This window comes from Leucoraja erinacea, chromosome 25 (assembly GCF_028641065.1).
Source record: "Leucoraja erinacea ecotype New England chromosome 25, Leri_hhj_1, whole genome shotgun sequence".
In the NCBI taxonomy this organism is placed as follows: Eukaryota; Metazoa; Chordata; class Chondrichthyes; order Rajiformes; family Rajidae; genus Leucoraja; species Leucoraja erinaceus.
In genome coordinates this window covers 19,779,082-19,806,656 of record NC_073401.1, presented here as the reverse complement: position 1 = coordinate 19,806,656, position 27,575 = coordinate 19,779,082, and the positions used below count along the sequence as shown (strand labels likewise).

General features: G+C 49.2%; 1 protein-coding gene across 1 annotated transcript; it reads left to right on the top strand.

Moving 5' to 3' along the window:
* The first annotated feature begins 320 nt into the window (after window positions 1-320).
* On the top strand, window positions 321-27,379 carry LOC129709501 (leucine-rich repeat-containing protein 75B-like). Its single transcript, XM_055655941.1, has 4 exons — window positions 321-724; window positions 11,483-11,611; window positions 18,171-18,280; window positions 23,682-27,379. The coding sequence occupies exons 1-4, from the start codon at window positions 452-454 to the stop codon at window positions 24,490-24,492; spliced, it is 1,323 nt and encodes a 440-aa protein (XP_055511916.1). The 5' UTR covers window positions 321-451; the 3' UTR covers window positions 24,493-27,379.
* Window positions 27,380-27,575: the final 196 nt, after the last annotated feature.

The window sequence follows — 27,575 nt, the reverse complement described above, 5'->3', positions numbered from 1 at the left end:
GAATCCTCCCTGCCAGCAGACTAGGAGCATGTGAGCGGCAATTGCAGCGAGCATCGGGTGCCGGCGCCGGGAAGGGATTCCTCTGGCCGTAGATCCGCGCTGGGAGGGGGGGGCGGAGGGAGGATTGAGAGCAAAAGCAGCGACAGACAGTCAGGGCGGGGACAGAGGAGGGGAAGAGAAGGGGGGAGAAGGAGGAGAAGAGAAGGGGGGAGGGAGAGAAGGAAGGAGGGAGAGGGAGAAGGAGGGAGAGAGAGAAGGGAGAGAGAGAGGAGAGAGAGAGAGAGAGGAGAGGAGAGAGAAGGAGAGGAGAGAGAGAGGCGGTGCAAGGATTGTCCGGCCGGGAGGGAGGGGTGTGGGACGGGACAGCCCCGCGGACGGAGCGGCTGGGACTGGGACTGTTGACCCGCGGCCCCGGCCGGAGCCACATACAAGGCAGAGGGGGCGACGGACGATGGGCTCCCGGCTGACGAGGGGCGGCGGGGCAGCGAGCCCGCGGGAGGAGCGCCCCAGGTCGGCCTCGGTGCAGGGCGTGGACCGGTGGCCGGGGGTCCGCGGCCGTGACTCGGCCTTGGCCGCCCTGCTGCTCCGGCCCGAGCGGCTGCTGTCCCCGAAGAGGGTGCCGGCCCCGTACGTGCGGAGAGTGAGCTGGATCCGGGAAATCCAGGCGCTGCTCCGGGAACACCGAGCCGAGCAGGCGGTCGCGCTCCTCGGACTGCTTCGCAAGGTGAGATAGCAGCGACCAAACGGGCCGAACGGCCGCCGCGGTCATCCTTCTCGGTCTCGGTGCAGCAGCGGGGACCTGAGACCGTTCAGTGTTAGTCCCGCGCCAGGGAAACGGTACAAGGCGACGGTCCCTCCCTCTCTGTTTTATCTTCGTTCCCCTGGTCCTTTCCTCTCACTCCTTCCTTCCTTCCTTCCTTCCTTCTCTCTCCCCTGCTGCTCTTTCCCTCCATCCTCCTCTCTCCTGCTTTCTCCTCACCCCCTTCCAACTTTATCCCTTCCTCAAGTTCACGTTTCAGGACTTCTCTCATCTCACAGCTTGTCATCTTCATTTCATCTTTGGCCTTTGTCCACCCATCTCCCATACAACCCACCCTCACCTGTATCCACCTACCGCTTGCCCCAGTGACCTACCCCCCAATGCGAAGCCACCCAGACTATAGGTAGGATGGTGTCAGAGAATGGTCTTCATTTGGGGGGTGGTGTTGGAGAGGGGAGACGTGGAAATAATATGCTTGCAGCATCAACGTGGGACTGCTGCAGTGTTGGCCCCTGAGCTCAGACAGTCCAAGGGTCATCCTGTACCTTTGGCGACCCTCCATTTAATACCCCAGCAATATACAGCCTGTATTTAAATCAACGTAATTAGAATGAAGCTCCCGTAATCTGAATTAACACTGATATTTAAGGCCAATTTTACAGCTATCCATTTATTGGGGTGGAGGGGGTGGGAACCTCTGCCATTAACAACATTCATAATTTAGGTAAACTTTGATAATGTTACTGAAGTGTTGCCAAGTGCAGCCTTTCTATCTGGGGGCTGATTGCAGTGTGACTGTATCACTGTACCCCAGAGCATTAAAATGGAGCTAATATATTTCAACAGCACTGCAAACTTTCTAAATCTCTACAATAGCATTCCAAATATAATCTAAATAATGTCGATTTTTTTTTCTACAATCATGTGAAGTTTTAAATCTAAAACATTTGGGGCGGCACAGCGGTAGAGTTGCTGCCACAGCACCAGAGTCCCGGGTTCGATCCTGACTACGGGTGTTGTCTGTATGGAGTATGTCATTTTTACCCGTGAACATTTGGGTTTTCCCCGGGTGCTCCGATTTCCTCCTACACTCCACAGACATCCAAGTTTGTAGATGAATTTGGCTTTAGTAAAAGAAAAATCGTAAATTGTCCCTAGTGTGTAGGATAGTGTTAGTGTACGGGAATCACTGGTCGGTATGTACTCGGTGGGCCGAAGGGCCTGTTTCCTCACTGCGTCTTACACTAAACTAAAAAACTAAAATTCCCAGGTTCCAATTTTGATAGAAGTATTGCATCTGTTACTTCTCTAGAGTCAAAGCAGTCTTGATTATTTGCATGTGATAAGGATGTTTCCTCATGTGGAAGAATCTAGTGCGAGAGTCATTGTTTAAAAATAAGTTAGTCACCCATTTAGGACAGGGAAGAGGTGAATATTATTTTTAATTCAGAAGACTGTGACTCTTTGGGACCCTCTTCCTCAATAGATTATTTGATTACTTTTAAGACAGAGGTGGATAAATAAATACTTGAAGGAGAACCAAGGAACTGAAAATGCCGATTTACAAACAAAACATAAAGTTCTGGAGGAACTCTGCAGGATAGGCAGCATCTCTGGAGGATGTGCATAGGCAATGTTTTGGGTAGGGACCCTTTTTCAGACTGCACACATCTCAGAAGAAGGATCTTGACTTGAAACGCCAACTATTCTGACTGCCTAACTCGCTGAGTTACTCCAGCAATCTTTGTGTAGATTGATGCTTGATAGGTTCGGGGAGAAACGTTACCAGGAATACAGAGATGAGGTCACAGACACATCAGCCTCCATCTAGGGAGTGGGAGAATGGGCCTGAAGGGCCGAGTGGTCTTCCCCATTTTCATGTTGGTGCTAATTTTTGACCCAGGGATGATGTAAAACTGGCGATATATTATTAACATCACCCGCTCCTTCTATCCTGAGATGCTGTCTGCCCCGCAGAGTCACTCCAGCATTTAGTGTCTATCTTCGGTGTAAACCAACATCTGCAGTTCCTTCCTACTTACATATTTCCAAGTTGGGATGGCGTGTGACTTGGTGGGGAACCCGCATGTGATGGTCTTTGCCCACCACTGCTGCCCTTGTCCTTCGTGGTTGGAGTTAGATAGAGCTCTTAAAGATAGCGGAGTCAGGGGATATGACGAGAAGGCAGGAACGGGGTACTGATTGTGGATGATCAGCCATGATCATATTTCATGGCTCAAAGGGCCGAATGGCCTACTCCTGCACCTATTGTCTATTGGTCACAGATTTGGGAGTAGCCTAGGCTGGTAACTGGTGCATTTTGTGGATGGTGCTCATTGGAGGCAGTGTGTGGTGGAGGGAAGGAGCATTGAGAGGGAGGTTAATTGTGTGCCTGTCAAACAGGTTGCTTTAGCTTAGGCCAGCATCAAGATTTGTTGAAACTTTATAAGATGTTCCAGTATCTCATATGTCGCCTGAGCAGCTTACAGCACAATGATATGAACATTGAATTGTCCAATTTTAAGAAACCTACCTACACCCCCTTCTCTTTCCCCCTACCCTCTCTTCTCCGTGCCCCATTTCCCCCTTTTCCTTCACCCCTTCCACCTATATTCCTTCCTCTGGCTTCATATTTCATGCCTCTTCTATTCTTATCTCCTGATCTCACACTTCTGTCTTTTCATCTCTAGCCATTGTCCAGCCAATCAAAACCCCTCCTCACCTATATCCACCCTGCCCCTATGTCTCTTCTGGCTTTGCCTCCCTAAAGTACAATCAGTCTGAAAAAACATACTGACCCAAAATATCACCTATCCATGTTCTCCAGCGATGTGGCCTGACCCGCTGAGTTAAACCAGCACTTTGTGTCTTTTTTTATGACATTATTTGGCGGTAACTGGTGTCCCATGTCCAGTTCTGCTCACTGTCAAATGTTTGTGAAAGGCCTGGGTAGGATTTAGAATGGTTCCCAGCAGGAGAGACTTCAGCCTCTGGGTTAGACTGGGTGGGCAGTTCTCTTGGGAACAAAGGAGGTTGAGAGGGACAATATCATGGTTGGATAAGATCAGGATTGGTTTAGGGAGGGTAAATAGAGGGAAGATGTTGCCTTTTAAGGAGCGACATGCCACATACTGTATAAAGGGATGTGAGGAAAATCATTTGTACACAAAATGGTGTTGGTCTGGAGCTCCCAGCCGGCACAAAGCTCACGGCCTGAGAGGGGGATTGGACTCGAGAGGCAGATCGTTGGCAGGGCTGACGAGCAGGAAAGAGACTGGATTGTTGAACAATGAAGCAGCAAAGACAGATGTTTCTGTCTGATCCAGAACAACTCTGTAACTCTGGCTCTTGGAAGGATGGATGTTCAGGTCTCGAGGGGAGAGAACGGGAACGTGATGGAAACCCTCAACAATGCACTGGGCTGAAGAGTTCCCGCTTACCGGAGTAATCAGGATTAATGTCAAAATGCAATCGGTAGTGGTTGAGTCAGTGAAGATGGGTGCAGTTCAGAAGAAGGTGATGCTAATGTGGTTATGTGGAGAGGCTGGTATGTAGTGTGGGCACATGGGCCAGTCGACCTTTAGTGTGCTCTGTGTATCTAGTACACTAAAATATTCCAGCGCTTGCTGGAAATATTACAAATCAAACAAAATCATTCCAGATAGTTGCATGTTGGATAAAAAAACATTTATGCAATATAAATGTAATATTGTCAAACGCAAGCGTTTTTAGTTGCTAATGTTAGGGTTTTAATTACTGTGCCAAGTGTCTTGCTATAAATACAGTGCAGCAGCATCAAGCTAGGACAAATTACCGGGTGCCGTCTATCAGGTGTTGGCTGCGTTGTGTTAACTAGCATTTATACTGCATCTTTCGTGAGTTGTGGCATGTTCTGAGCTTGTTACAGTTCTCATGAGGTCATCTTAAAGTATAATTGTTGCAATGCTGGTAAATGTGGCAGCCAATTCTTCACACAGCAGCATCCAACAGACAGCAATGGGAGAAGTTGGCAGACAAGAGAGAGAGTTACAATCAGTGATACAGAGCGTTATGTACCTGCTCCTCAGTGGAGCACAGCCAGCAGTGTTTTCTCATGAGGAAAGTAACCCGGTCTGTCAGTCTGCGTTCATCTCTTCCTGATCCATACTGCCTCTGTAAACCTCCCCTGCCCTCACTCCATGGCTCTGTCCAAAGAGGAAGAAGCATTAAATTAAGCGACCGTGGCTGACAAAGGAAGTCAAAGGCAGCATCAAAGCAAATGAGAAGGCATGAAACATGGCAAAGATTAGTGGGAAGCTAGAGGATTGGGAAGCTTTTAAAATCCAACAGAAGGCAACTTTAAAAAAAAAAAAACAAGATAGGGAGAAAAGATGAAATAATGAGGTAGACGAGCCAATAATATAAACTAGCATACCAAAATTATTCAGATATAGTAAAAGAGAGGAAAGAGTGGGCATAACACTGCTGGAAAATGGCGCTGGAGAAGTAGTAAGGGGGAACAAAGAAATGGCAGATTAACTGAATAGGTTTGTTGCATCATTCTACACAGTGGAAGACACCAGCAATGTGCCAGAAATTCAAGAGAGTCGGGGGACAGAAGTGGGTGCAGTTTCTATTATCGAGAAGATGGTGGTTGGGAAGCTGAAAGGTCTGAAGGTGGATAAGTCACCTGGATTAGAATGACCACCCCCTTGGTGTTCTGATCGAGTTAGCTATAGAGAGTGCGGAGGCATTAGTTGTGATCTTTCAAGAAAAGGTCGTACCTTCAGAATGGAGAAGAGGAGGAATTTCTTTAGCCAGAGGGTGGCCACTTTGGAGATTTCATTGCACCAGGTGGCTTTGGAGCCCAAGACATGGTATTTTTAAGGCAGAAATTGATAGGTTCTTGATTAAGAAAAATTTCAAATGTTATGGGGACAAGGCAGGAGATTGGGGTTGCGAAGGAAAAATGGGTCAGCCATAACTGAATGATGGAATCGAATTCATGGGCTGAATGGCCAAATTCCTACGGTCTGTAGCAGTGTTTTAACATGGTGACCAGGCTGTGCACACCACTTCAACCAACGTTCAAAACAGGCTCAGCATAACTTCCCAACATCAATTCTATTCCCTCTAGAAATAAAGCCGAGGGCTTCATTTGTATTTGGACAGGGAATGGAGGAATATGAATCACTTATGGGATATGAATGTATTCAAGAGAGAGCTGGATACAGCACTTAGGGCTAACGGAATCAAGGGATATGGGGAGAAAGCAGGAATGGGGTACTGATTCTGGATGACCAGCCATGATCATATTGAATGGCGGTGCTGGTGCAAAGGACCAAATGGCCTACTCCTGCACCTATTTTCTATGTTTCTACGTGCAAGTAGAGATTAGTTTAACTTGGCATCATGTTTGGCACGGACATTGTGAGCCGGAAGGCCTGTTCCTGTGCTGTATTGCTCTATGTTCTGTAATTCCCATGTACGTGCTGAGGGGGAGAAGGTGTGAGTGCAAGGACATCGCTGGTTAAGGACCAGCAGAGAGGAACCTTAATCTAAAAGCAAAACACTGCAGGCGCTGGAATTCTGAAATAAAAACAGATAGTGCTTGACAAACTCAGCAGATCAGACGGCCTCAGTGGAAAGATGCTTCAAGTCATCATGAGGTGATGGGGCTGATGAACCTTATTGCCTCGACGATGGAGGATGTGCAATGGGAGCAGGTCAGATGGTCTTTGCGGAGAAGAATCCCGTTCTTGGAGGAGACACAAAAAGGGGGAAAGGTTTAGAAAGACGGATTGTTGTGGAGAATTCAGATGTTGTGGTGACATTCCCAGATGAGAACAGTGAGGTTTAAACAAGGCTGGTGGCAATGCAGGCGATCAGCACTAGCTTGGCACTGCCTCTGTTCAGGGAGAGGGACAGGGCTGAGTGAAGGTGATCGGTTTCATGATATCATGGTGTCAGTGGTAGAGGGAAGGTAAGGACAGCCAGTTAGTACCTGTGGTGATGTCAGGTGGGCAAGCCCACTTTTAAATATTTCCCAAAACGATTTATCATGTTAAGGTTTTGACATTTGAACCAGCTTGGTACAGGTAAATGTCATGTAATGGTGGGTGTCGGTCAATGTCATGGTGCCCCCTGGCAGAGGGCAGTGCTCGGGTAGGTAGGGCAGCATGGGAGCTGGAGCAATTCGACCGTGCAGCTGGTATTGAGCTCCCTGGAGAACTGGCTTTACTTTAGAGATACAGCGCGGAAATAGGCCCCTCACCCCACCGAGTCCGCGCTGACCAGCTATCCCCGCACATTAACAATATCCTACGCACTAGGGACAATTTACAATTTTTATCGGAGCCTGCACGTCTTTGGAATGTGCCAGGAAACCCGGAAAAACCCACACGGTCACGGGGAGAACACAGCACCCGGTACAAAACAGACAAGACAGACAGGATCGAACCCGGGTCTCTGGCGCTGCGAGGCAGCAACGAGGCACCGCTGCGCCACCGTGCCACCATCAAACTTAACTTGTCCAAGGCGCTAAAGTCAACAGCAGCTCTGCCTTCACCATTTGAAAGCCCAGCGTTAACACTTGCTGAGACTAATTGATCCCCCGGATTCCCGATAGGTTCTGTCTTGAGCGTTGGCCCCGTGTCCTGGGATGAGGGGTCAGTTTTGGAGACTGAGATGAGGAGACATTTCCTTGCTCAGAGGGTGGTGGACATTCTCTTCATCCATTGTGGTCCATCGACACACAGTGAGTGAGAGGCAAAGCTAATACATCTTTATTAGAGGGACTAGAATCAAGGTTTTAAATTGCTCAGCGAGGATCTGGGGAGAGCGGTGGAGGATCTGTTGGTGCCTGCAAGTCTCCTGTAAAACCTGTATTTATTGATTGATATTTTATTGTCATGTCTACTTGGTACGCTGAGATTCTTTGCAATACAATACAAGTATGCAAAAAGTCGTCATGTAAAGGGTGTCGGCAAAGTTATAAAAGTATTTAATATAGTCCCTCTATCTTCTCTCCTATCACCCCCCCACCCCCATTGTTCTTTGTTCCGCTCCCCCCTGCACACTGGTTCCTTCTGTTCCTGGCAACCATCCCCCACGCCGGGTTCCTCTTTGATCCTGTATTTGTCGGTGTCCTTCTTTGTCCCCCTGCATTACGTAACTCTTTCCACTAAAGTATACCAGCTTGTGGATCAGTAGTGTGTCTGCCTGATTTACCCACCATCTAATCCCCCTTATCCTTGAGCAGGATTTCAGCAACATCAGAATTAACAGAATCCTCGCAGCTGCACCGTGTGCCAAATGTGGACGCTAAGAAACGTGCGAGTACGCGTGAGGCTCGGTGTCCAGGCTGCCCGTTCCCCACCGTCCCACGACACCCCCTCACACACGGCTAACGCTTTGTAACTTACAAAATTCTTAAGGGGTTGGACAGGCTAGATGCAGGAAGATTGTTCCCGATGTTGGGGAAGTCCAGAACAAGGGGTCACAGTTTAAGGATAGAGGGGGAAATCTTTTAGGACCGAGATGAGATTTTTCACACAGAGAGTGGTGTATCTCTGGAACTCTCTCCGCAGAGGGTAGTCGAGGCCAGTTCAGTGGCTATATTTAAGAGGGAGTTAGATGTGGCCCTTGTGGCTAAAGGGATCAGGGGGTATGGAGAGAAGGCAGGTATGGGATACTGAGTTGGATGATCAGCCATGATCATATTGAATGGCGGTGCAGGCTCGAAGGGCCGAATGGCCTGTACTCCTGCACCTATTTTCTATGTTTCTATGTGCCTCGTCACATCGTTCACCACCTGCACTGTGGGATTCCCAAGAGCCCCTCCTGGCTTTCTGCCAGACCTGAGTGAACAGCACAGCCTTTCCCTGAGCACTGATTTAGATCTCTTAAAGTTTAATCTGTAATCGAAGGGCCAAATGGCCTACTCCTGCACCTATTTTCTATGTTTCTATGGCTAACCCCCCCGCCCCAGATCACGGGACATGGCCAGGCCATGAGCAGCTCAGGGCAGGAGTGGGCAGAAACTGTGGACCCCCCACAACCAGGGCTGATCCCGAGCCTTGTCCGCAGTCCTGTCCGTGTGCACATCCCCAATGTCCACAAAACCTGCCAACTCCAGCACTGGTGTATCCAGGGGCGACTCCAGCCCCTGAGGAGAAGGTGCTTGGGAAACTGCTCCACACTCCTTCAGCCCCTGAGGTCGAGGGTTTCTAACGAGTCCCATTCCTCAGGGAGAAATACCCCTTCAGCTTGGAGAGAAATGACGGCCCCTCCTCTTGAGTGGGCTGGTGGTCCCAGCCTCCCCCACCCAGGGAGTCTTCATTTACCCTCCCGGACCCTTCATCACAGAGAAGTGCCACACAGGGTGCGACCACCTCCCCTCGACATCATCTGCTCGCCACCTATCTCCATGCCGGGCTCAAGGTGACCAGCCACATAGACACGGGGGCTACCAGAACAGCTCAGAGCACCTCTCATCTTCTCCCTCGCCCTCGTCTCTCTCGCTCCACCCCTCCCTCAGCCCCATCTCACACCTCACACCTCAGATTCTGATTCAACTTTATTGTCATTGTGCAGTGTACAGTACAGAGACAACGAAATGCACCTCTTCCCTCTCCCCCTCTGCACCTTTTGCCTATCCCCTTCTTCTTCTCCGCCTCTCTCCCCCACCTCCACCTCCTTCATTTGTTCTTATTACCCACTGTACCCTCCCACTGTACCCTCTCCTCCTCTCTCCTCCTCTCTCCTCCTCTCTCCTCCTCTCTCCTCCTCCTCTCATGCCTTCCCCTCTCTCTGACCTCTTTCTGCCCCAACCCTCTAATATCTCCTGCATCTCCCCACACCCTCTCATCACTCCCCCCCGGCCCCCACCGCCCTCTCTCTCTGCACTTTCACTCCTCCTCTTGCTTGCACCCCTTGTTCAGTTTGAGGAGGGATTGGATGAGTTCTCCATCCCAGAGTGAAGGGGCTGGATCTCGGAGGGGGAGTTGACAGGTCAAGAGTGCTCTCTTCAGCATTAGCTTGGTGAATCTCCAGAATTCCCTCCATCGGGGAGCTGTAGGCAGTCTATTGCTGAGTACGTCCAAGTTGAGAATGATGCATTTTAGGACGTGGACCCTGGTGTTGGCCAAGGGTATGATGGTAGACACAGGCCCTGGCATTGAGTGGAGGAGTTCAATGGGAGATGCACTCTTCCCCTGTTACCCAACTTCTTATGTTAAGCCACTATTTATATCTGGAGTAACTCAGTAGGTGAGGCAGTATCTCAGGAGAGAAGGAATGGGCGACGTTTCGGGTCGAGATCCTTCTCCAGACTGAAGAAGGGCCTCGACCCAAAATTGCGCCCATTCCTTCTCTCTTGAGATGCTGCCTCACCTACTGAGTTACTCCAGCATTTTGTGTCTACTTTCGATTTTTACCAGCATCTGCAGTTCTTTCTTTCACCTTATTTATATCTGCTTCTACAACTTCCTCTGGCACTGCGTTTCAGGCATAAACCACACTCTGTGGGGGGAAAAATAAACCTGCCACTGCACATCTCCATTAAACTTCACCCCTCTTTCCCTAAACCTCTGCCCTTTGACATTTACACCCTGGGAAAATAATTCTGACTATCTACCCTATCTAAACTCCCCATCATTTTATATATTTCGATCAGGTCTCACCTGAGCTTCTGACACTCCAGAGAGAACAATCTAAGATTGTCCAAACTCTCCTCGTAGCTAATGCACTTGAATCCGGGCAGCGTAGGGAAGGGGCGAGGTGGGTGTTGGGGCATCCATTGTAGTTTACATTAGGATTTGGCAGTGACTGTCAGAGATTGGAGGTGTCTCCCTCTGTACAATGAGCCCAGTGCCCTGAGCTGGCAGTTTTGAGGCCAGGGGTGGGTGTCAGGGATGTGTTTGGCGTGCTACAGTATGCGGGGTTCGGTGATGTATGGGAGACGGCCACCATCTCAGCCTGAACTGCACTTGAACCTGACTCTCAGACCTCTCGGATCTGCTTATTCAATCTGCACCTGGCCTGGCGCGGTTTACTGGCTAATAGGATATTAGTTGAAGCTGGATTTTATTTTTTGATTATAATATGAAGACAAGAAATGATGAGCCAGCAAGTGGGGAAACTGATAACATTTCTGGCCAATGACCTTTCACCCAGCCCGTTTCACATTTTGGATTTCAAGCTCCGCGGTCGTCTGCTTCCATTTAATCTTTCTGTCCCGACCAAGAGATGGGAGATAATCAAGTCCCAAAATCCTTCACGAGAGCCCCCAACACGAGTGGTTTGACTGAGAGCTGCAGGCATTGCCCAATCATTGGCTAAAGATCAAGGTTTAAGAAGGATCTTAATGAGTTGGAGAGGCAGCAAGCAGTGAGAGGGAACTGGAGACCCATCGATATCTTTGACAGAGATTTGGAGTTAAGGATGGGTGGGTGGGAGGACCTTGGGTGGCAGAGGCCCAGCATGTCATTCAGACCTTTTGGTCTGAACAAAATTTCGTTGCGTTGCCTTGCATATACATATAATAAAAATGACAAAAACACACAATAAACACAAATGAACATCCACCACAGTGAGTTCACCAGGCACCTCCTCACTGTGAGGGAAGGCAAAAGTCTCAAAGTCTTTGTCTCTTCCCTCCTTATTCTCCCTCTGCACATGGGTGATGTGACTGAAGCTACGGTCCCTGGGGAGCTAATTGGATGTTCTCTCTCTCCCCTGTAGGACCTTGGTTTGGAGGGGACGTCTTTGAACGACATGCTGTATAAACACACAGCCTTCCTGAACCTGGTGGATCCCATTTCTCACGACCTGTTGATGAGCCTGGCCCGGGACATCCACTGCCCCAAGAAGGTAAGTGTAAAGTGATTGAAGGAGTTCCTCGCAGAGATGGTTGTTGGGGGGGGGGGTGCAGAGGATCGAGGAACACCCCAAGTCCAGGCGGTGCCCGAGTCAGCACTGGTGCTGCCACACCACCAGACAATGTCACCTGCTAGAGTGGTTGCTGGAACCGCTGGTGTATAAGGACTCGCTGGTGAGCACACCACAAAAGGAGGCCCTTCAGCCCATTGTCCCTCTTTCTGCTCTCCGCCTTGCAAGTTACACTTTAAACATGCTGGAATATCTGACCTGCCCGTTCCGGCTGAATTCCCCAGCTCCCCTCCAATACTTTCACCAACCCCCTTTAACCCACCACCCCAATTATTGATCCTCCACCCGTCAGGCAGCATCTCTGGAGAACGTGGATAGGTGACATTTCAGGTCAGACTGCTGAAACACCCTTCAGGCCAGGCAGCATCTGTGGAGAAAGAACTAAACGCTACAGGTGGCAAACTAAATTAAACATGCGGATTGGTAAGTAGTTTGGAGTCTCTTAATTGCTGTTGGTGTGGCTGGTTGGTAGCAGAATTGGGTGAGTCAATGGGCCTGTGGGAAAGACTAGGTTACGTGGAAATAAATGAGTGAACAGGATTGATGGGAATGCTTTGACAGGTGGTACAGACTCAACAGACCCAAAGACTTCCTTCTGTATCATAAGAAGACATGGAAATGCACGCAAGTCACGTGAATACACATGCATTTACATGCACCGCAGTGCTGTTAGGAGATGCCATATTTCCAGGTAGGACATTTCAGATGGTTCTTGATGTAAATGAGGGGTGGATCTGTGAAGAAAGAGGATCTTCTCCCTTTTGCAGGAGTGTGGGTGGAGAACAGAATATCCCAGGAAATAATGGCAAATGGGGAGAGACTTTGTTAGGCAGAATTCACTGGCATATTTGTGCAAAGATTGTTCTCAAATACTGGCTTGGATCTGCAAGAGATTCTCGGCCATTTTTGTTGCTTTGTTGCCACAATGAGTTTGACACGAAGCTCTCGCCAGTGAGTCTAGCCCAGGGTCGTGGAGCACACATGCGCTGGTTTGGCCAGTGTCCACGTCACTGACCCTGGCACTGAAGGTGATCATCCGTGACTGGTGCCTGGGTCAGATTCACCAGCCCGTGTGTGGGTCGGGCAGAGGGTTCTCATTGAGGGGGGGGGGGGGGACCTCATTGGAACCTACAGAACAATGAAAGGCTTGGATGGAGTGGATGTGGAGAGGATGTTTCCACTAGTGGGAGAGTCCAGGACTAGAGGTCAAGACCTCAATCCCCTCAGAATTAAAGGACGTTCCTTTAGAAAGGAATTTATTTTGTCAAAGGTTGGTGAATCTGTGGAATTATTTGCCACAGAAGGTTGTAGAGGACAAGCCAATGGATATTATAAAGGCAGAAATAGATATTCTTGATTAGTAAGGGTGTCAGGGTTATGGGGAGAAGGCAGGAGAAGGGGGTTAGGAGGGAGAGATAGATCAGCCATGGTGGGCCGAATGGACTAATTCTGCTCCTATCACATGACCTATGACGTCATTGAGACGGGCTCCGACTGTTACTGGACGGGAGCACCTCGACATGCAGCGCGAGTGGCATCCGCCAGATCCCCATAGCCTGAGCAGCTGCTCCTCACAGAGATGGAGCCTCACGCACGATCATGGTGATTTATTCAATGTGACAGCAGCCACAATCCTGGCAGAAAGATCTTCAGTCACTAGAAGTGATCACAATTGAGACACAAGGAGACGGTAGTTGTGGTGGGGGCTGGTAGATGCTGAAATACCCGCTCTCTCTCTCTACTTCCTTGTGATCATTCACTGTGGGTCTGAGTCAGTCACAATCTCCTAACCTTCAGGCAGTTCCCTGGTGAACCTCTGCACTCGTGTCTGGTGCGTTCCTTACAGCCCAGTCATAGAAACAGAGAACATGGGTGCAGGAATAGGCCATTTGGCCCTTCGAGCCAGTACCACCATTCAATATGATCATGGCTGATCATCCAAAATCAGTACCCCGTTCTGGCTTTTCCCCCCATTTCCCTTGATTCCTTTAGCACTAAGAGATAAATCTCTCTTGAAAACATCCAGTGAATTGGCCTCCACTGCCTTCTGTGGCAGAGAATTCCACAGATTCACAACTCTGGTGAAAATGTTTTTCATCATCTCAGTCCTAAATGGCCAACCCCATATTCTTAACCTGGTTCTGGTCTCCCCCAACATCGGGAACATTTTTCCTGCATTTTATATGTGTCTATAAGATCCCCTCTCATTCTAAATTCCAGTGAATAGAAGCCCAGTCGACCCATTCTTTCTTCACATGTCAGTCCCGCCATCCAAGGAATTAACCTGGTGAACCTATGCTGCACTCCCTCAGTAGCAATAATCCTTCCTCAAAATAGGAGACCAAAATTGCACACGATACTCCAGATGCGATCTCATCAGGGCCCTGTACAACTGCAGTGGGACCTCCTAGCTCCTAAACTCAAATCCTCTCGCAATGAAGGCCAACATGACATTCTCTTTCTTCACTGCCTGCTTTACTTGCATGCTTACTTTCAGTGACTGATTACAAGCACACCCAGGTCTCGTTGCACCTCCCTTTCTCCTAATCTGACACCATTCAGATAATAATCTGCCTTTCTGTCCTTGCCACCAAAGTGGATAACCTCGCATTTATCCACACTGCATCTGCTATGCTTCTGCCCACTCACCCAACCTATCCAAGTCACCCTGCAGCCTCATAGCATCCTCCTCGCAACTCACACTGCCATCCAGCTTTGTGTCATCCGCAAGCTTGGAGCTGTTACATTTAATTCCCTCATCTCAATCGTTAATATATATTGTAAACAACTGGGGTCCCAGCACCGAGCCTTGTGGTACCCCACTAGTCACTGCCTGCCATTCTGAAAAGGATCCGTGAATTCCTACTCTTTGCTTCCTGTCTGCCAACCAGTTCTATATCCAGGTCAATGCCCTACCCTCAATACCATGTGCTCTAATTTTGCACACTAATCTTGTGTGGGACCTTGTCAAAGGCTTTTTGAAAGTCCAGATACACCACATCTCCCTAATCCATTCTACTTGTTACATCCTCAAATATTACAAAAGATTAGTCAAGCATGATTTCCCCTTCATAAATCCATGCGGACTTTGACTGATCCCGTCACTGCTTTCCAAATGCGCTGCTATAACACCCTTAATAATCAACTCAAGCATCTTCCTCACTATCGATGTAAGGCTAACTGTTTATAATTCCCTGTTTTCTCGCTCCCTCCTTTCTTATAAAGCGGAGTTACATTGGCTACCCTCCAGTCCACAGGAACTGATCCAGAGTCAAGAGAACATTGGAAAATGATCACCAATTAATCCACGATTTCTAGGGCCACCTCCTTGAGTACTCTGGGATGCAGACACATCTGGCCCTGGGGATTTATCTGCCTTCAATCCCAACAGTTTAACTAACACCATTTTATGACGAATGTGGATTCCCTTCAGTTCCTCTCTCCCACTAGATCATCGGTCCCCAAGTATTTCTGGGAGATTGTTTGTGTCTTCCTCTGTGAAAACAGAACCAAAGTACTCGTTTAACTGTTCTGCCATTTCCTTGTTTCCCATTATAAATTCAACTGTCTCTGACTGTAAGGGACCTACATTTGTATTCACTAATCTTTTCCTTTTTACATAACTAAAGAAGCTTTTACAGTCAGTTTTTATATTCCCCGCAAGCTTTATTTCATGCTTTTTCCCCCTCTTAATTAACCCCTTTCTCCTCCTCTGTTGAGTTCTAAATTTCTCCCAGTCCTCTGGGTGGCCGCTTCTTCTGGCCAATTTATATGCCTCTTCCTTGACTTTAACGCTATCCTTGACTTCCTTCGTCAACCACGGTTGAGTCGCCTTCCCAGTTTTATTTTTTCGCCAGGCAAGGATGAACAATTTCTGAAGTTCATCCATGCGGTCTTTAAATCTTCGCCATTGCATCTCCACTGTCAACCCTTTAAGTATAATTTGCTAGTCTATCCTAGCCAATTCCCGTCTCATACCTTCAAAGTCTCCTTTATTCAAGTTCAGGACCCTAGCCTTTGAATTAACCATGTCACTCTTCATCCGAATGCAGAATTCCACCATATTATGGTCACTATTGCGCAAGGGGCCTTGCACAACAAGATCGCTAACTAATCCTTCCTCATTACACAATATCCAGATGGCCTGCCCTGTAGTTAGTTCCTCTACATATTGATTTAAGAGCCCATCCCGTATACATTCCATGAAATCCTCCTCCTCAGCACTGTTACCAATTTGGTTGGCCCAATCTATATGTAGATGAAAGTAACCCATGATAACCACTGTATCTTTGCTACACGCATCTCTAATTTCCTGCTTGATGCTATTCCTAACCTCCCTACCGCTGTTTGGTGATCTGTATACCACTCCTCCAAGCAATTTCTGCCCTTGGCTATTTCGCAGTTCTACCCACACCTATTCTACAGCATCCAAGCTAATGTCTCTCCCTGCTATCTCCTCTTTAACTAGCAATGCCACCCCACCTCCTCTACCTTTCTGAATATCGAATACCCTTGCATGTTTAGCTCCCAGCCTTGGTCATCCTGGAGCCATGTCTCCGTAATTCCAACTATATCATATCCCTTAACTACTAACTGCGCATTCAATTCATCCACCTTATTTCGAATGCTCCTCGCCTTAAGGCACAAAGATTTCAGGTTAGTTTTTCGTATCTCCCTTCTACCTTTTGCTTCTGTCCTCCTTTTATGCCCTCTGTCTCCTTGCATTGGGTCCCATTCCCCTGCCTTGCCTCCCCCCCCCCCCCCCCCCCCCCCCCCCCTTTTTAGTTTAAACCCACCCGTGTAGCATTAGCAAACCTGCCTGCCAGAATATCGGTGCAACCCGTCCCTTTTAGAAACATAGAAAATAGGTGCAGGAGTAGGCCATTCAGCCCTTCTAGCCTGCACCGCCATTCAATATGATCATGGCTGATCATCCAACTCAGTATCCTGTACCTGCCTTCTCTCCATACCCCCTGATCCCTTTAGCCACAAGGGCCCCATCTAACTCCCTCTTAAATATAGCTAATGAACTGGCCTCAACTACCTTCTGTGGCAGAGAATTCCAGAGATTCACCACTCTCTGTGTGAAAAATGTTTTTCTCCTCTTGGTCCTAAAAGATTTCCCCCTTATCCTTAAACTGTGACCCCTTGTTCTGGACTTCCCCAACATCGGGAACAATCTTCCTACATCTAGCCTGTCCAACCCCTTAAGAATTTTGTAAGTTTCTATAAGATCCCCCCTCAATCTTCTCACCTCTAGCGAGTACAAACCAAGTCTATCCAGTCCTTCTTCATATGAAAGTCCTGACATCCCAGGAATCAGTCTGGTGAACAGGTCACCCCAGCCCCAGTCCTGGTATCCTGCTGCTGGAGTTGCACAGCATGTAAACAGGCCCTTTGCCCCACCACGTGCATGCTGACCATCAAGTACCCCTCTATACTAATTCCTTTCACCAGTACTGATGGGAAGACCTCCCTCATTTACTTCAGTAATTGTCTCCTTAATCAATGCCTCTTCTTCTCTTCCACCCCCTCCTTTCACGCCTGAGGATTCTAGACCCTGGAAGGTTGAGTAGCCAGTCCTGTCCATTCAACAATGTCTTTGTGATGCCAACATACCCCTTTGCTCATCAGTGCTCACAGTCAAGTGCTTGTACTTGTCAGACTCCCAGTGCTAAAGCAGGTACAGTCCCACGATTGGTACTCATCTCCGTTGACCAGAATGAAAGGAGAGCCTGGGGCAGTAGGTGGACATGTGAGTAGAAGGGCTTTCATCTGAACTGGGATTGAAGTGAAACATAGGAGTTCGGTAAAGCAGTCATTGTATCTGCGTTAGCTTAATCCCGTGTAGAGGAGACCACATTGTAGTCACCGAGTGAAGGCACTGGACTACAAGTAGCTCGAGTGGATTACTGCTTCGTCAGATGGGCTGTTTGGATCGCAGGATGGGGGAGGGGATTGCGAAGATGTGGAAGGATGGATGTTATGTCTACTGCGATTTTCTGGGGAAATGTGGTCAGATAGGGAGTGATTGATGGGCATGAATGGACCAGTGATTCTGCCAGAGTTATCTCCTGCCTTCTTTTTACCCTTCTGATTTTCTTCTTAACTATGATCCTCTATGGTTTAACTTGGAACATTGAAGTTGAACAGTCTGGCCTTGTAATTTAACTCTTTTGGCCCAAGCAGCAGCTGTCCAAGGTCAGAGTAACTGTGCTGGGAGGCTGTGGCTGGAACTGGCGGAGAGTGTGGATGGGTGCCCGACAGAGGTCGCCAGGACTGCTGTGCCCCACATCTGCAGCCAACACCATGACTGCTGTCTGTTGCCCTCTCCTGGTCACGGATGGTCTTGCACGTATGTGGGGTGGGACTGGGCCCAGTCACCCCTTTGTAGACGGGGGGGGGGGGGGGGGGGGGGGGTGGGCGGGGGGCAGATGGGCTGGGCAGTGATTGAAGGGCTCATTGCCGTTGGCTGTTTCAGGAACTGGAGTCACTGAAGTCTGCCGAGAAGCTTTGCCGACAGCTGATCTACCACCTGACACCGCACTCCAAGTGGCAGCGACAGAGCATGTCCAGGCGTTCCCAGGCATGGTGAGTACCCGCTGACAGCCCGGCATCTGCCCACTCTCCACTTCCGGCCTTCGGCTCTCAGAGAAGGGGGTCAGCAAAGGCCGACCAGGAAGCAGATTTTAATCGCAGTGAGAGGATTAGTTCCTCTGAGAAATAAGAGATCAGTGTAATCATCAAGGAGAAGGATTAAGGAAGGTTAAACCGGATGGAAAGCTGGTTGATAGACAAAACGTGGAGCAGGAATAGCTCGGGCTGCAGGCTGAAGCGAATGAGGTTCCACAGAGGTATCAGTGCTCGGGCCCCGACCATTCCCTGCAAAGTCAATGTTCTGGAATGAAAGAGCCTAATGAGAAATCTCTAGCTTTGCCAATGACACCAACCAATGGGATTGAGAGCCTTGAGGATAAAAAGAGACTTCGGGGTAACTTAGTCAAGTTGAGTGAGTGGGCAAACCTATCCAGTTTAACGTTGACAAATGTGAAGTCCATCACTCCAATAGGAAGAACAAGAACACTGAACTGTTTATAGACTGGGAGAAGGGGGGCAGAAAGGGAGCTGGGTGTCCATGTACACCAGTTACCGAGAGTTAATGTGCAGGTGGAGCAAATAGTGAAAAAGACCAAAGTTATTTCTTTGTTGGCCTTCATGAGCACAGGAGTAAGGATGTGCCTGCTCCAATGATACAAGGTATTAGCAGTACTGTGTGTGGGGTTCTGGTCTTATCTCATTGGATGTACTTGCCACAGAGGGAGTGCAGCAAAGGATAACTGGACTGATGCCTGGGATGACAGGAATGGTATTAGGAGACACGAGACGGCAGACGGTGAGAATTTGAGGAAGAACCAAAGTGCTGCAGTAGCTCAGTGGGTCGGGCAGCAAGTGTGGAGGGAAATGAACAGATGACGTTACGGGTTGTGAGCCTTCTTCAGACTGACAAATTAACCTGGGCGCAGCGGTAGAGTTGCTGCCTTACAGCGCTTGCAGCTCTGGAGACCCGGAGACGATCCTGACTACGGGTGCGGTCTGTATGGAGTTTGTACGTTCTCCCCTTGACCTGCGTGGGTTTTCTCCGAGATCTTCGGTTTCCTCCCACTCTCCAAAGATGTACGGGCAAATGTTGGTAAATTGGCTTGATAAATGTAAAAATGATCCCTAGTGTATGTAGGGGAGTGTTAATGTGCGGGGATCGCTGGTCGGTGCGGACATGATGGGCCGAAGGGCCTGTTTCCGCACTGCATCTCTAAACCAAACTAAATCTAGCAACGCGCACATTGTTGGGATAGGGGAGGAAACTGGTCACTGGATGAATGGGTCTGTAGAGTTATGAGGAAGTGGCTCTACCAACTGCACCAACTGCCCTGTTCAGTGACTACATGAGACTTTGGACAGAGATGGGGAGACATTACTTCACTGAGAGGTTGTAATCCTGTATAATTCTCTGCCGAATCAAACGGTGGAACCCAGTCAGTGCCATCATAAAGATGTCTGCAGGATATGCATGAAAAATGTAGAACTTTGCAAGAGCTATTGAACCTGGGGGACCAGATGTCACTCCAAGTGTGTCCTCCCCTCCGTCCTGCCTTCTCTCCCTGCCTCCTGTCTGCTTTCTCTCCCTTTCTCTCGCACACGCACTACGTATAAATCTTTTCCCACTCGCAATCAATCTAAAATAAATCCATATCACCTGCTAGGATTAGCAGGGATCACCATGGCTGTGTTGCTTCAAACTGTGGAGCCACTTCAGGTCTCGCTCACTGGCAGCGTGATGTTCCACGATGTTTCAACTTGGTTGTGGCATGCAGACGGCAGGGACTGACGTGGCAGGCCAGGAGCTGTGCATGAGAGGAAGGTTCAGTGTGGCACTGCCCAAGGCTGAGTGTGACTGTTTAAGGAGATGTGTTGATGCATCTCACACATTATATACAACACAAATTAATTAGTGAGTACTGTGTGCAACTAAAGACACTAAGCACCGCTGACAGAGAGGCCTGAACATTTCACAGCGTAGGGAGGCGCAGTGGTAGAGTCACTGCCTTCCATCGTCAGAGACCCGGGTTTGATCCTGACCATGGCTGCTGCCTGCACGGAGTTTGTACGTTCTCCCTGTGACCGTGTGGGTTTTCTCCGGGTGCTCCGGTTTCCTCCCGCACTCCAAGACGCACAGGTTTCTAGATTATTTGGCTTCTGGAAATTGTAAAATTGTCCCTAGTGTGTAGTGTCAGTGTACGGGGTGATCACTGGTCGGCACGGACTCGGTGGGCCGAAGGGCCTGTTTCCATACTGTATCTCTGATGTAAACTGGTAAGTACTACTGAAGAGGGAGGCCTGAGTGACTGTCTACATTAAACAGTACTTGGCCCCACTATGTTCACTCTCGAGACTGCAGTGCTTTAGCTGCATTACATGCAAGTCTCTCTCAATCTGCCCTTGGTTTTCCAGACCAGAGCAGAGTGTGGGAAAGGAATGTGGCTGGCAGCTGATGCCCGATTCTGGATTCAGTTTCAATGCATCCATCTGGTGTGCAGTGGATTCAAAATATGTGTGAACTTTCTTCTGATCTTATAAGTAAATGTCATTGGAATAACAACACACTGCCATTCGAATAATGGCTGCAGATATGTGAAATTATCTGAGTTATAAAATTGGAGAAATTTTCTTTTATGACTAGAGTCTGAACCCATTCTTCCTGGACTGTGGTCACTGAGTCACTTTGTCAAGATCTTTGCGAAGTCTTAACAGCATTGGGTGTGGTATTTGGTGATGTTACTAATGCTCTTGAGCAATGCAACAGTGGTTCACGGGGGATAATATCCGGGTTGGTTATATCATGGGCTGGTGTAGCATTTCCAATACACAGGGACACAAAAGACTGCAGAGAGAGGCACACAGCTCAGTCCATCACAGGCACAGCCCTCCCCTACTTTGAAAGCATCAGCATGAAGTCTTGCCCCAAGAAGCTGTCTTCCATCACCAACTATCCCACCATGTGGACCATCCAATGTTGTTGTACACTGGGCTGATCATTAGAGTCGTGCTGGTCACTATCACGTGGACCTGGCATATCTGTTGACTGGGCAGTGATATACAGTCTCCATTGGACCGTTGTCCTTCTCCTGGGAACCCGTGTAAAGATGTGTAGGAAGGAACTGTAGATGCTGGTTTAAAACGAAGATCGACACAAAATGCTGGAGCAATTCAGCGGGACAGGCTGCATCTCTGGAGAGAAGGAATGGGTGACGCCTCAGGTCGAGACCCTTCCCATCAACCTGTGTAAAGATAGTCTCCTTCTGATTTTGATGGGAACCACCCCCACTCTGCCTATTCACCGGTGATTCCTCAGCCTCTCCAGCATGCGCTTGGAGCTGATGGTGCTTGCCACAGCTGAGGTAAATCTGGGCTCCTGTGACACAGTGTCCTGTGCTGCATTCAAAACTAACCACCAAAACATTCCTTCAGAGGTTGACCAGTGTGGATCCTTGAGCCGAATTCATTCAATGGATTGCTCCCAAGAAGCTCTGATGCACGGAGCTGGCCTTGCTGGGATGGTCTTTCCACTGTTGTCCCATTGCACTAACCTTCTCATCAACAAGGTCATCCACCTGGTTGTCTGTCCTGTGGTCTTCATGTGAGGATAACCATTGGCCGACTGTGGGGACAGAAGAGAAGGCATTGGATGCCAGCATTTGGTGAGGGGCTGGTATCCGCCCAGGACCATCATCGTGGTTATTGGTAGGGTGCAGAGGACTCCATGAAGCCAGCGGCCCTCCGTGTCACCCTGGCAAAATTCACAGGGTTTGTACCCTTCTGCTCCAGGCACTGGATTGAAGCAAATGAAGCAAATGATTCTCAGAACACTGTTCAAATTAAAACTAAATCAAAGATAGGCCATGAACTGTCCAAAGATAGTCCAATACTGTGGGCCACTGTTGCACCTAGAAGCTACTGTAACTGTGATGCAACTTGGAAACGAAAACAATGACAGATGCTGGAAATTTGGAATAATGACAGAAAATTCCTGAAATACTAGCAGGTCAGGCAGAATCTGTAGAACGAGAAATTGTTAACGTTTGAGTCTGATCATCTTGAAAAGGAGGCGCAGTCGTCTTTCTTACAGTTTGGCTTTCTTCCCAACCAATTGTTCAAGCGCTTTTGATTGCAACATGAGCCTTAATTTAGTTCAACAAAGAAACTGACAAGTTACTTGTCACAACTGGGAAAGAGAGAGAACAAGTTTGTTTGCGGTTACAGAGTGAGGTTGGCTAGGACTAAGGGAATGTGTCTGATGGGGTGAAGCCAGTATTGCTGTGGGGATAAATTGTAGATGAAGTCATCCGATTGAGAAATGAATGAAGGAAGTTTGAGAGAGAGAGAGAATTTGTTTCCCTTGCTTTCTAAATCCCCTCTTTGATCTATCACCAGCTTGTTCTTTCTTCCCCTCTCCAACCACCCTCATCAACTGGAGGGCATCATCACCCTGACCTCATCTCACCAGAGATGATCCCTCGTCCCTTCCACTCACTCATCCAATGGCTCGATTGTAATCATATTTTGTCTTTCTGGTGATAGACTCAAAATGCTGGAGTATCAAGAGGGAGATAAGGAAGTATAAGGCGTGAAAATGAGACAAAGTGGATGGAGATCAAGGAGAATGTAGAATAGATCATTGTTAGCTAGGAGAAGGTAACATTGGAGGAGGCCCAGGACAGAAAGGTCAGTGTGGGAATGGGAGGGGGAATTATAGAGTTTAGCAACCGGGAGATCAGGTAGGTTTAGGCGGATTGAGCGGAGGTGTTCAGTGAAACGATCGCCGAGCCTGCGCTTGGTCTGGCCGATATAGGAGTTCACATCTGGAACAGCGCATGCAATAGATTAGCTTGGAGGGGGTACAAGTGAACATCTGCCTCACCTGAAAAGACGGTCGGGGTCCTTGGACGGAGTCGAGGTATAGGGACAAGTGTTGCATCTCCTGCGGTTGCAGGGGAAAGTACCTGGGGAGGGAGTGGTTTGGGTGGGAAGGGACGAGTTAACCAGGGAGTTGCGGAGGGAACGGTCTCTGCGGAACGGGGAAAGGGGTGGAGATGCGAAGATGTGGCTAGTGGTGGGATTCCGTTGGTGGCGACAAAAATGTTGGAGGATTATGTGCTGTATGCGACGGCTGATGGGGTGGAAGGTGAGGACAAGGGGACTGACCCTGTTGCGACTGGAGGGAGGGGGAGCAAGAGTGAAACCCTTACAGCGATCCCCCCCATGCCGAGTCCTGCTTTGTTCCTTCCCTGAATGATTTAATCCCATTAATGATTGGATCATTAAGCAGCATCCCCTCCTGTGTCAGGATCGTGCTCTCCTGGTGGATGCCGTGTTTGGGGAGGACAGGTTGATTACATGTATAATCAATGAAATAAACTGTCTATCTTCCTTGCAGCTTAAAATCTGCGCTGCAGAAGAAAATTGCCGATGACTCCTTGGATCTGTCAGGAATGCCGCTCCCGCCCAGGGATGTGCAGCGCGTGGCCTACCACTTGCAGCTCCAGAGGGACCGCCTCACCTCCATTGACCTGAGCTTCACCGAGATGACGGATGGCAACCTGCAGTTCCTGCTGCCCTTCCTGGCAGGCCTGCCCAGGCTCACCAACCTGGCTCTGAACGGAAACCGGCTGACCAAGCTCATCCTCAAGGACATGACGGATATGATCAAGGAGCCCAACGTGTTCCCCGCGCTCTCCTGGGTGGATCTGGGCAACAACACGGACATCTGCTCCATGCCCCAGCCGCTGCTGGTGGGGCTAAGGCGGCGCTGCAGTCTGCAGGGGGCCCTGCCCACCATCCAGGAGCACACGGAGGGCCAGGTCGCCGAGCCCGAGGTGGAGCCGGGGGCCGCCCCACGCCGGGAGCAGGGGCCGGGGATCAGCCAATCACAGGAGGAGAAGCTAGGGGTCACTCAATCCCAAGAGCAGGGGCCGGGGATCACCCAATCACAGGAGGAAGAGCCAGGAGGGGTCGCCCAACCTAGAGAGGAGCTGAGGATCAGCCAATCCCAAGGGAAGGAGCCGGGGGTCAGCCAATCCCAAGAGGTGGGGCCGAGTGAGATTACCCAATCCCAAGAGGAGGAGCCGGGTTTCAGCCAATCCCAAGGGGCAGTGCCGGGCGAGGGTACTCCGTCCCGAGAGGGAGATGACAACCATTGGCAGGTGCTACAGAGGGAAGCTGGAGCTCAGCAATACTGTCAGCGGTGACTGGTGCACGTTGTGCTCAGACAAGGATCTGAGAAACATGCTCGGGAACGAGGACACTGAAGCTCTGGATCACCCTGGCCAACCAAGCTGCCATTGCCTGTCCAAGCCCCCCTATTTCCCCTCCCCCCCCCCCCTCCCCCCCACATTGTTGGAGTGAAGCTCGTCTCAGCAATGGGTCTCCTACGAGCAGGGTTAGGTCACTGACACAAAGCAGAAGAAATTCCCTTAATTGCCAATTCCATTGGCTCTCTTTAATAAAAAAGGAAGACAGATATTGACTTTGATTAAAAGTCTTGCCAAGGTCTAAAAACATCAGGGCCGTGAGCTGAGGGAGCATCCACAGGATATGGGTAGGGCACAAATTTAAACAAGAATCTGCTTCCCTCTGCACCTTACCCAGACACTCCCTGTATACGACTTTGGAAACTACAAGGAGGAGATGCAAGGATGATCCAGTGGGCTGGGCACTGTAGACCTGTTGTGTGGATGGAGGGGATGCACCCTTCCTCATGGTGGAACCATTGTGGCCAGCGGCCGTGAACATCTCCTGCATGTGTGTGCGTGCGTGTGTGTAATAACAGCTGTGTTCACCCAGATGTGTTCTCTGCTCCCACTCTGTCGTGCAACCGTGATCTCTTCTTGCCCAATGGGGAAGTGTCTAATATCCGTAGCAGTGATTCCTGCCTCCTGCACTCCTGCCTCCTGCCTCCAGCACTCCGAGCTCATCAGCCAGGCGTTACCAGCACCATCCAAAATCCAATTTCCGTCTCCTTCACCTAGCAGAGCTGCGCCTTACCCTCAACTCCTTCGACTCCTCCCACTTCCTCCAGAACCAAGGCGTAGCTATGGGCACTCGCATGGGCCCTAGCTATGCCTGCCTCTTTGTAGGGTACGCTGAACAATCCCTGTTCCAAGCGTACACTGGCCCTATCCCTGAACTCTACCTCTGCTACACTGACGACTGCATTAATGCTACCTGCACCCATGCAGAACTCACTGACTTCATCAATTTCACCACTAATTTCCATCCTGCACTAAAATTCACTTGGACCATCTCTGACATCTTCCTACCATTTCTAGATCTCACCGTCTTACTACAAACCTACTGACTCCCACTGACTTGGCTATAGTTCTTCCCACCCTACTTCCTGTAAAGACTCTATCCCCTACTCCCAATTCCTCTGTCTACGCCGCATCTGGGCCCAGTATGAGGTGTTCCATACAAGGGCATCTGAGATGTCCTCATTCTTTCGGAAACGAGGGTTCCCCTCTTCCATTATAGATGAGGCTCTCACTAGAGTCTCCTCGATATCCCGCAGCTCCGCTCTTGCTCCCCCCTCACCCCAGTCACAACAGGGACAGTTCCACTTGTCCTCACCTTCCACCCCATCAGCCATCGCATACAGCATGTAATCTTCCAACATTTTCACCACCTCCAACGGGATCCCACTACTGGCCACATCTTCCCACCTCCACCCCCTTTCTGCATTCCACAGGGACCGTTTCTTCTGAATCTCCCTGATCAAATCGTCCCTTCCCACCCAAACCACCTTCTCCCCAGGTACTTTACCCTGCAAACACAGGAGATGCAACACCTGTTCCTTTACCTCCACCATCCAAGGACCCAAACACTCTTTCCAGGTGAGGCAGAGGTTCACTTGCACCTCCTCCAACCTCATCTACTGTATCCGCTGTTCCAGGTGTCAACTTCTCTACATCGGCGAGACCAAACACAAGTGAAAGATCGTTTCACTGAACACCTCCACTCAGTCTGTCTTAACCTACCTAATCTCCTGATGGCTCAGCACTTCAACTCCTCCTCCCATTTCCAATCTGACCTTTCTGTCCTGGACCTCCTCCATTGTCAGAATGACGCCCAGCGCAAATTGGAGGAACAGCACTTCATATTTTGCTTGGGTAGTTTACACCACAGCAGTATGAACATTGACTTCTCTAACTTCAGATAGCCCTTGCTTTCTCTCTCCATCCCCTTCCCCTTCCCTGTTCTCCCACTTTTCTTACTGTCTCTGACTACATTCTATCTTTGTACTGCCCCCTCCCCTGACATCAGCCTGAAGAAGGGTCTCGACCTGAAACGTCGCCCATTCCTTCTCTCCAGGGATGCTGCCTCACCCTCTGAGTTACTCCAGCATTTTGTGTCTATCTTCAATTTAAACCAGCACCTGCAGTTCTTTCTTACACACCAGCATCTTTAGCTTGTGGTTTCCGTTTACTTGTACCCACGACAGTGAGAGATGGGGATATGTAGTGGTCAGCTCAGTTCTGGGCTTCAACAGGTATACACACTCCATGCAGGCACACCTCACTCGTGCCCATGGCCAGACCAGTCCCCAATTGTATGCTTTGTCCACGTTTATTTATTTATTTAAACCTGTGTTTTAAACGTCGTGCACAATTCTCCTAAGTTAAAAATTTAGGTTTGAATGTTCAGAGGCCACCTTTGTCACACAGAGTACCTAATGATGTGGAAAATATTTTGATGTGTCGGGTTTTGGGTTCGGCAGGTTGGAAATAGCGAGGCTGATAAACCCTTCCTGGGGGAATCTGTGCAGGTGTAACCCCAACATTGCATCATCCCACATCAACCCAGCCAAACTCTTGGGTTAATATATCATTGAGGGACAGATCCTCTGACTGTGTGGCAGTCTCTCAGTGCAACTCTGGGAGGTCAGCCTGGCGTCTGCTTTGTTTCCAGTGTCGAACGTTTGCACTGCCATGTCTAGATTACTTTAGAGTAACTGATAATTTATTGCATATTTATTGTTGTGACGTTGCGGTTAATGTGTCTGTGAAGCTGCAGCTGTACGAATTTAATTGTTCTGGTTTCTATCTGATACATATGACAAATAAACTCTTGATTAATTCAACACCCAAGGTTCTGGTCTCATTGTTCAGCGTCAAAAAACCTATCAGAGGCCTTTACCGCAGTGATGGGCTAGAGGCAGTGAGGCCAAGCACCTCTGCTTGTTCCTCCATTTGCCAAATGCAATTTGGAGGAACAGCACCTCTTATTTTGCTTTGGCAGCTTACACCCCCCATCACGTAGCCCCGCCTCATCGCGT

Excerpts from the sequence above, each read along its gene's own strand:
- LOC129709501 (XM_055655941.1), top strand. The coding sequence starts at position 452 with ATGGGCTCCCGGCTGACGAGGGGCGGCGGGGCAGCGAGCCCGCGGGAG. Across the intron at positions 11,612-18,170 it reads ACATCCACTGCCCCAAGAAG|GAACTGGAGTCACTGAAGTC; the intron begins GTAAGTGTAAAG and ends TGGCTGTTTCAG. Across the intron at positions 18,281-23,681 it reads TCCAGGCGTTCCCAGGCATG|CTTAAAATCTGCGCTGCAGA; the intron begins GTGAGTACCCGC and ends TCTTCCTTGCAG.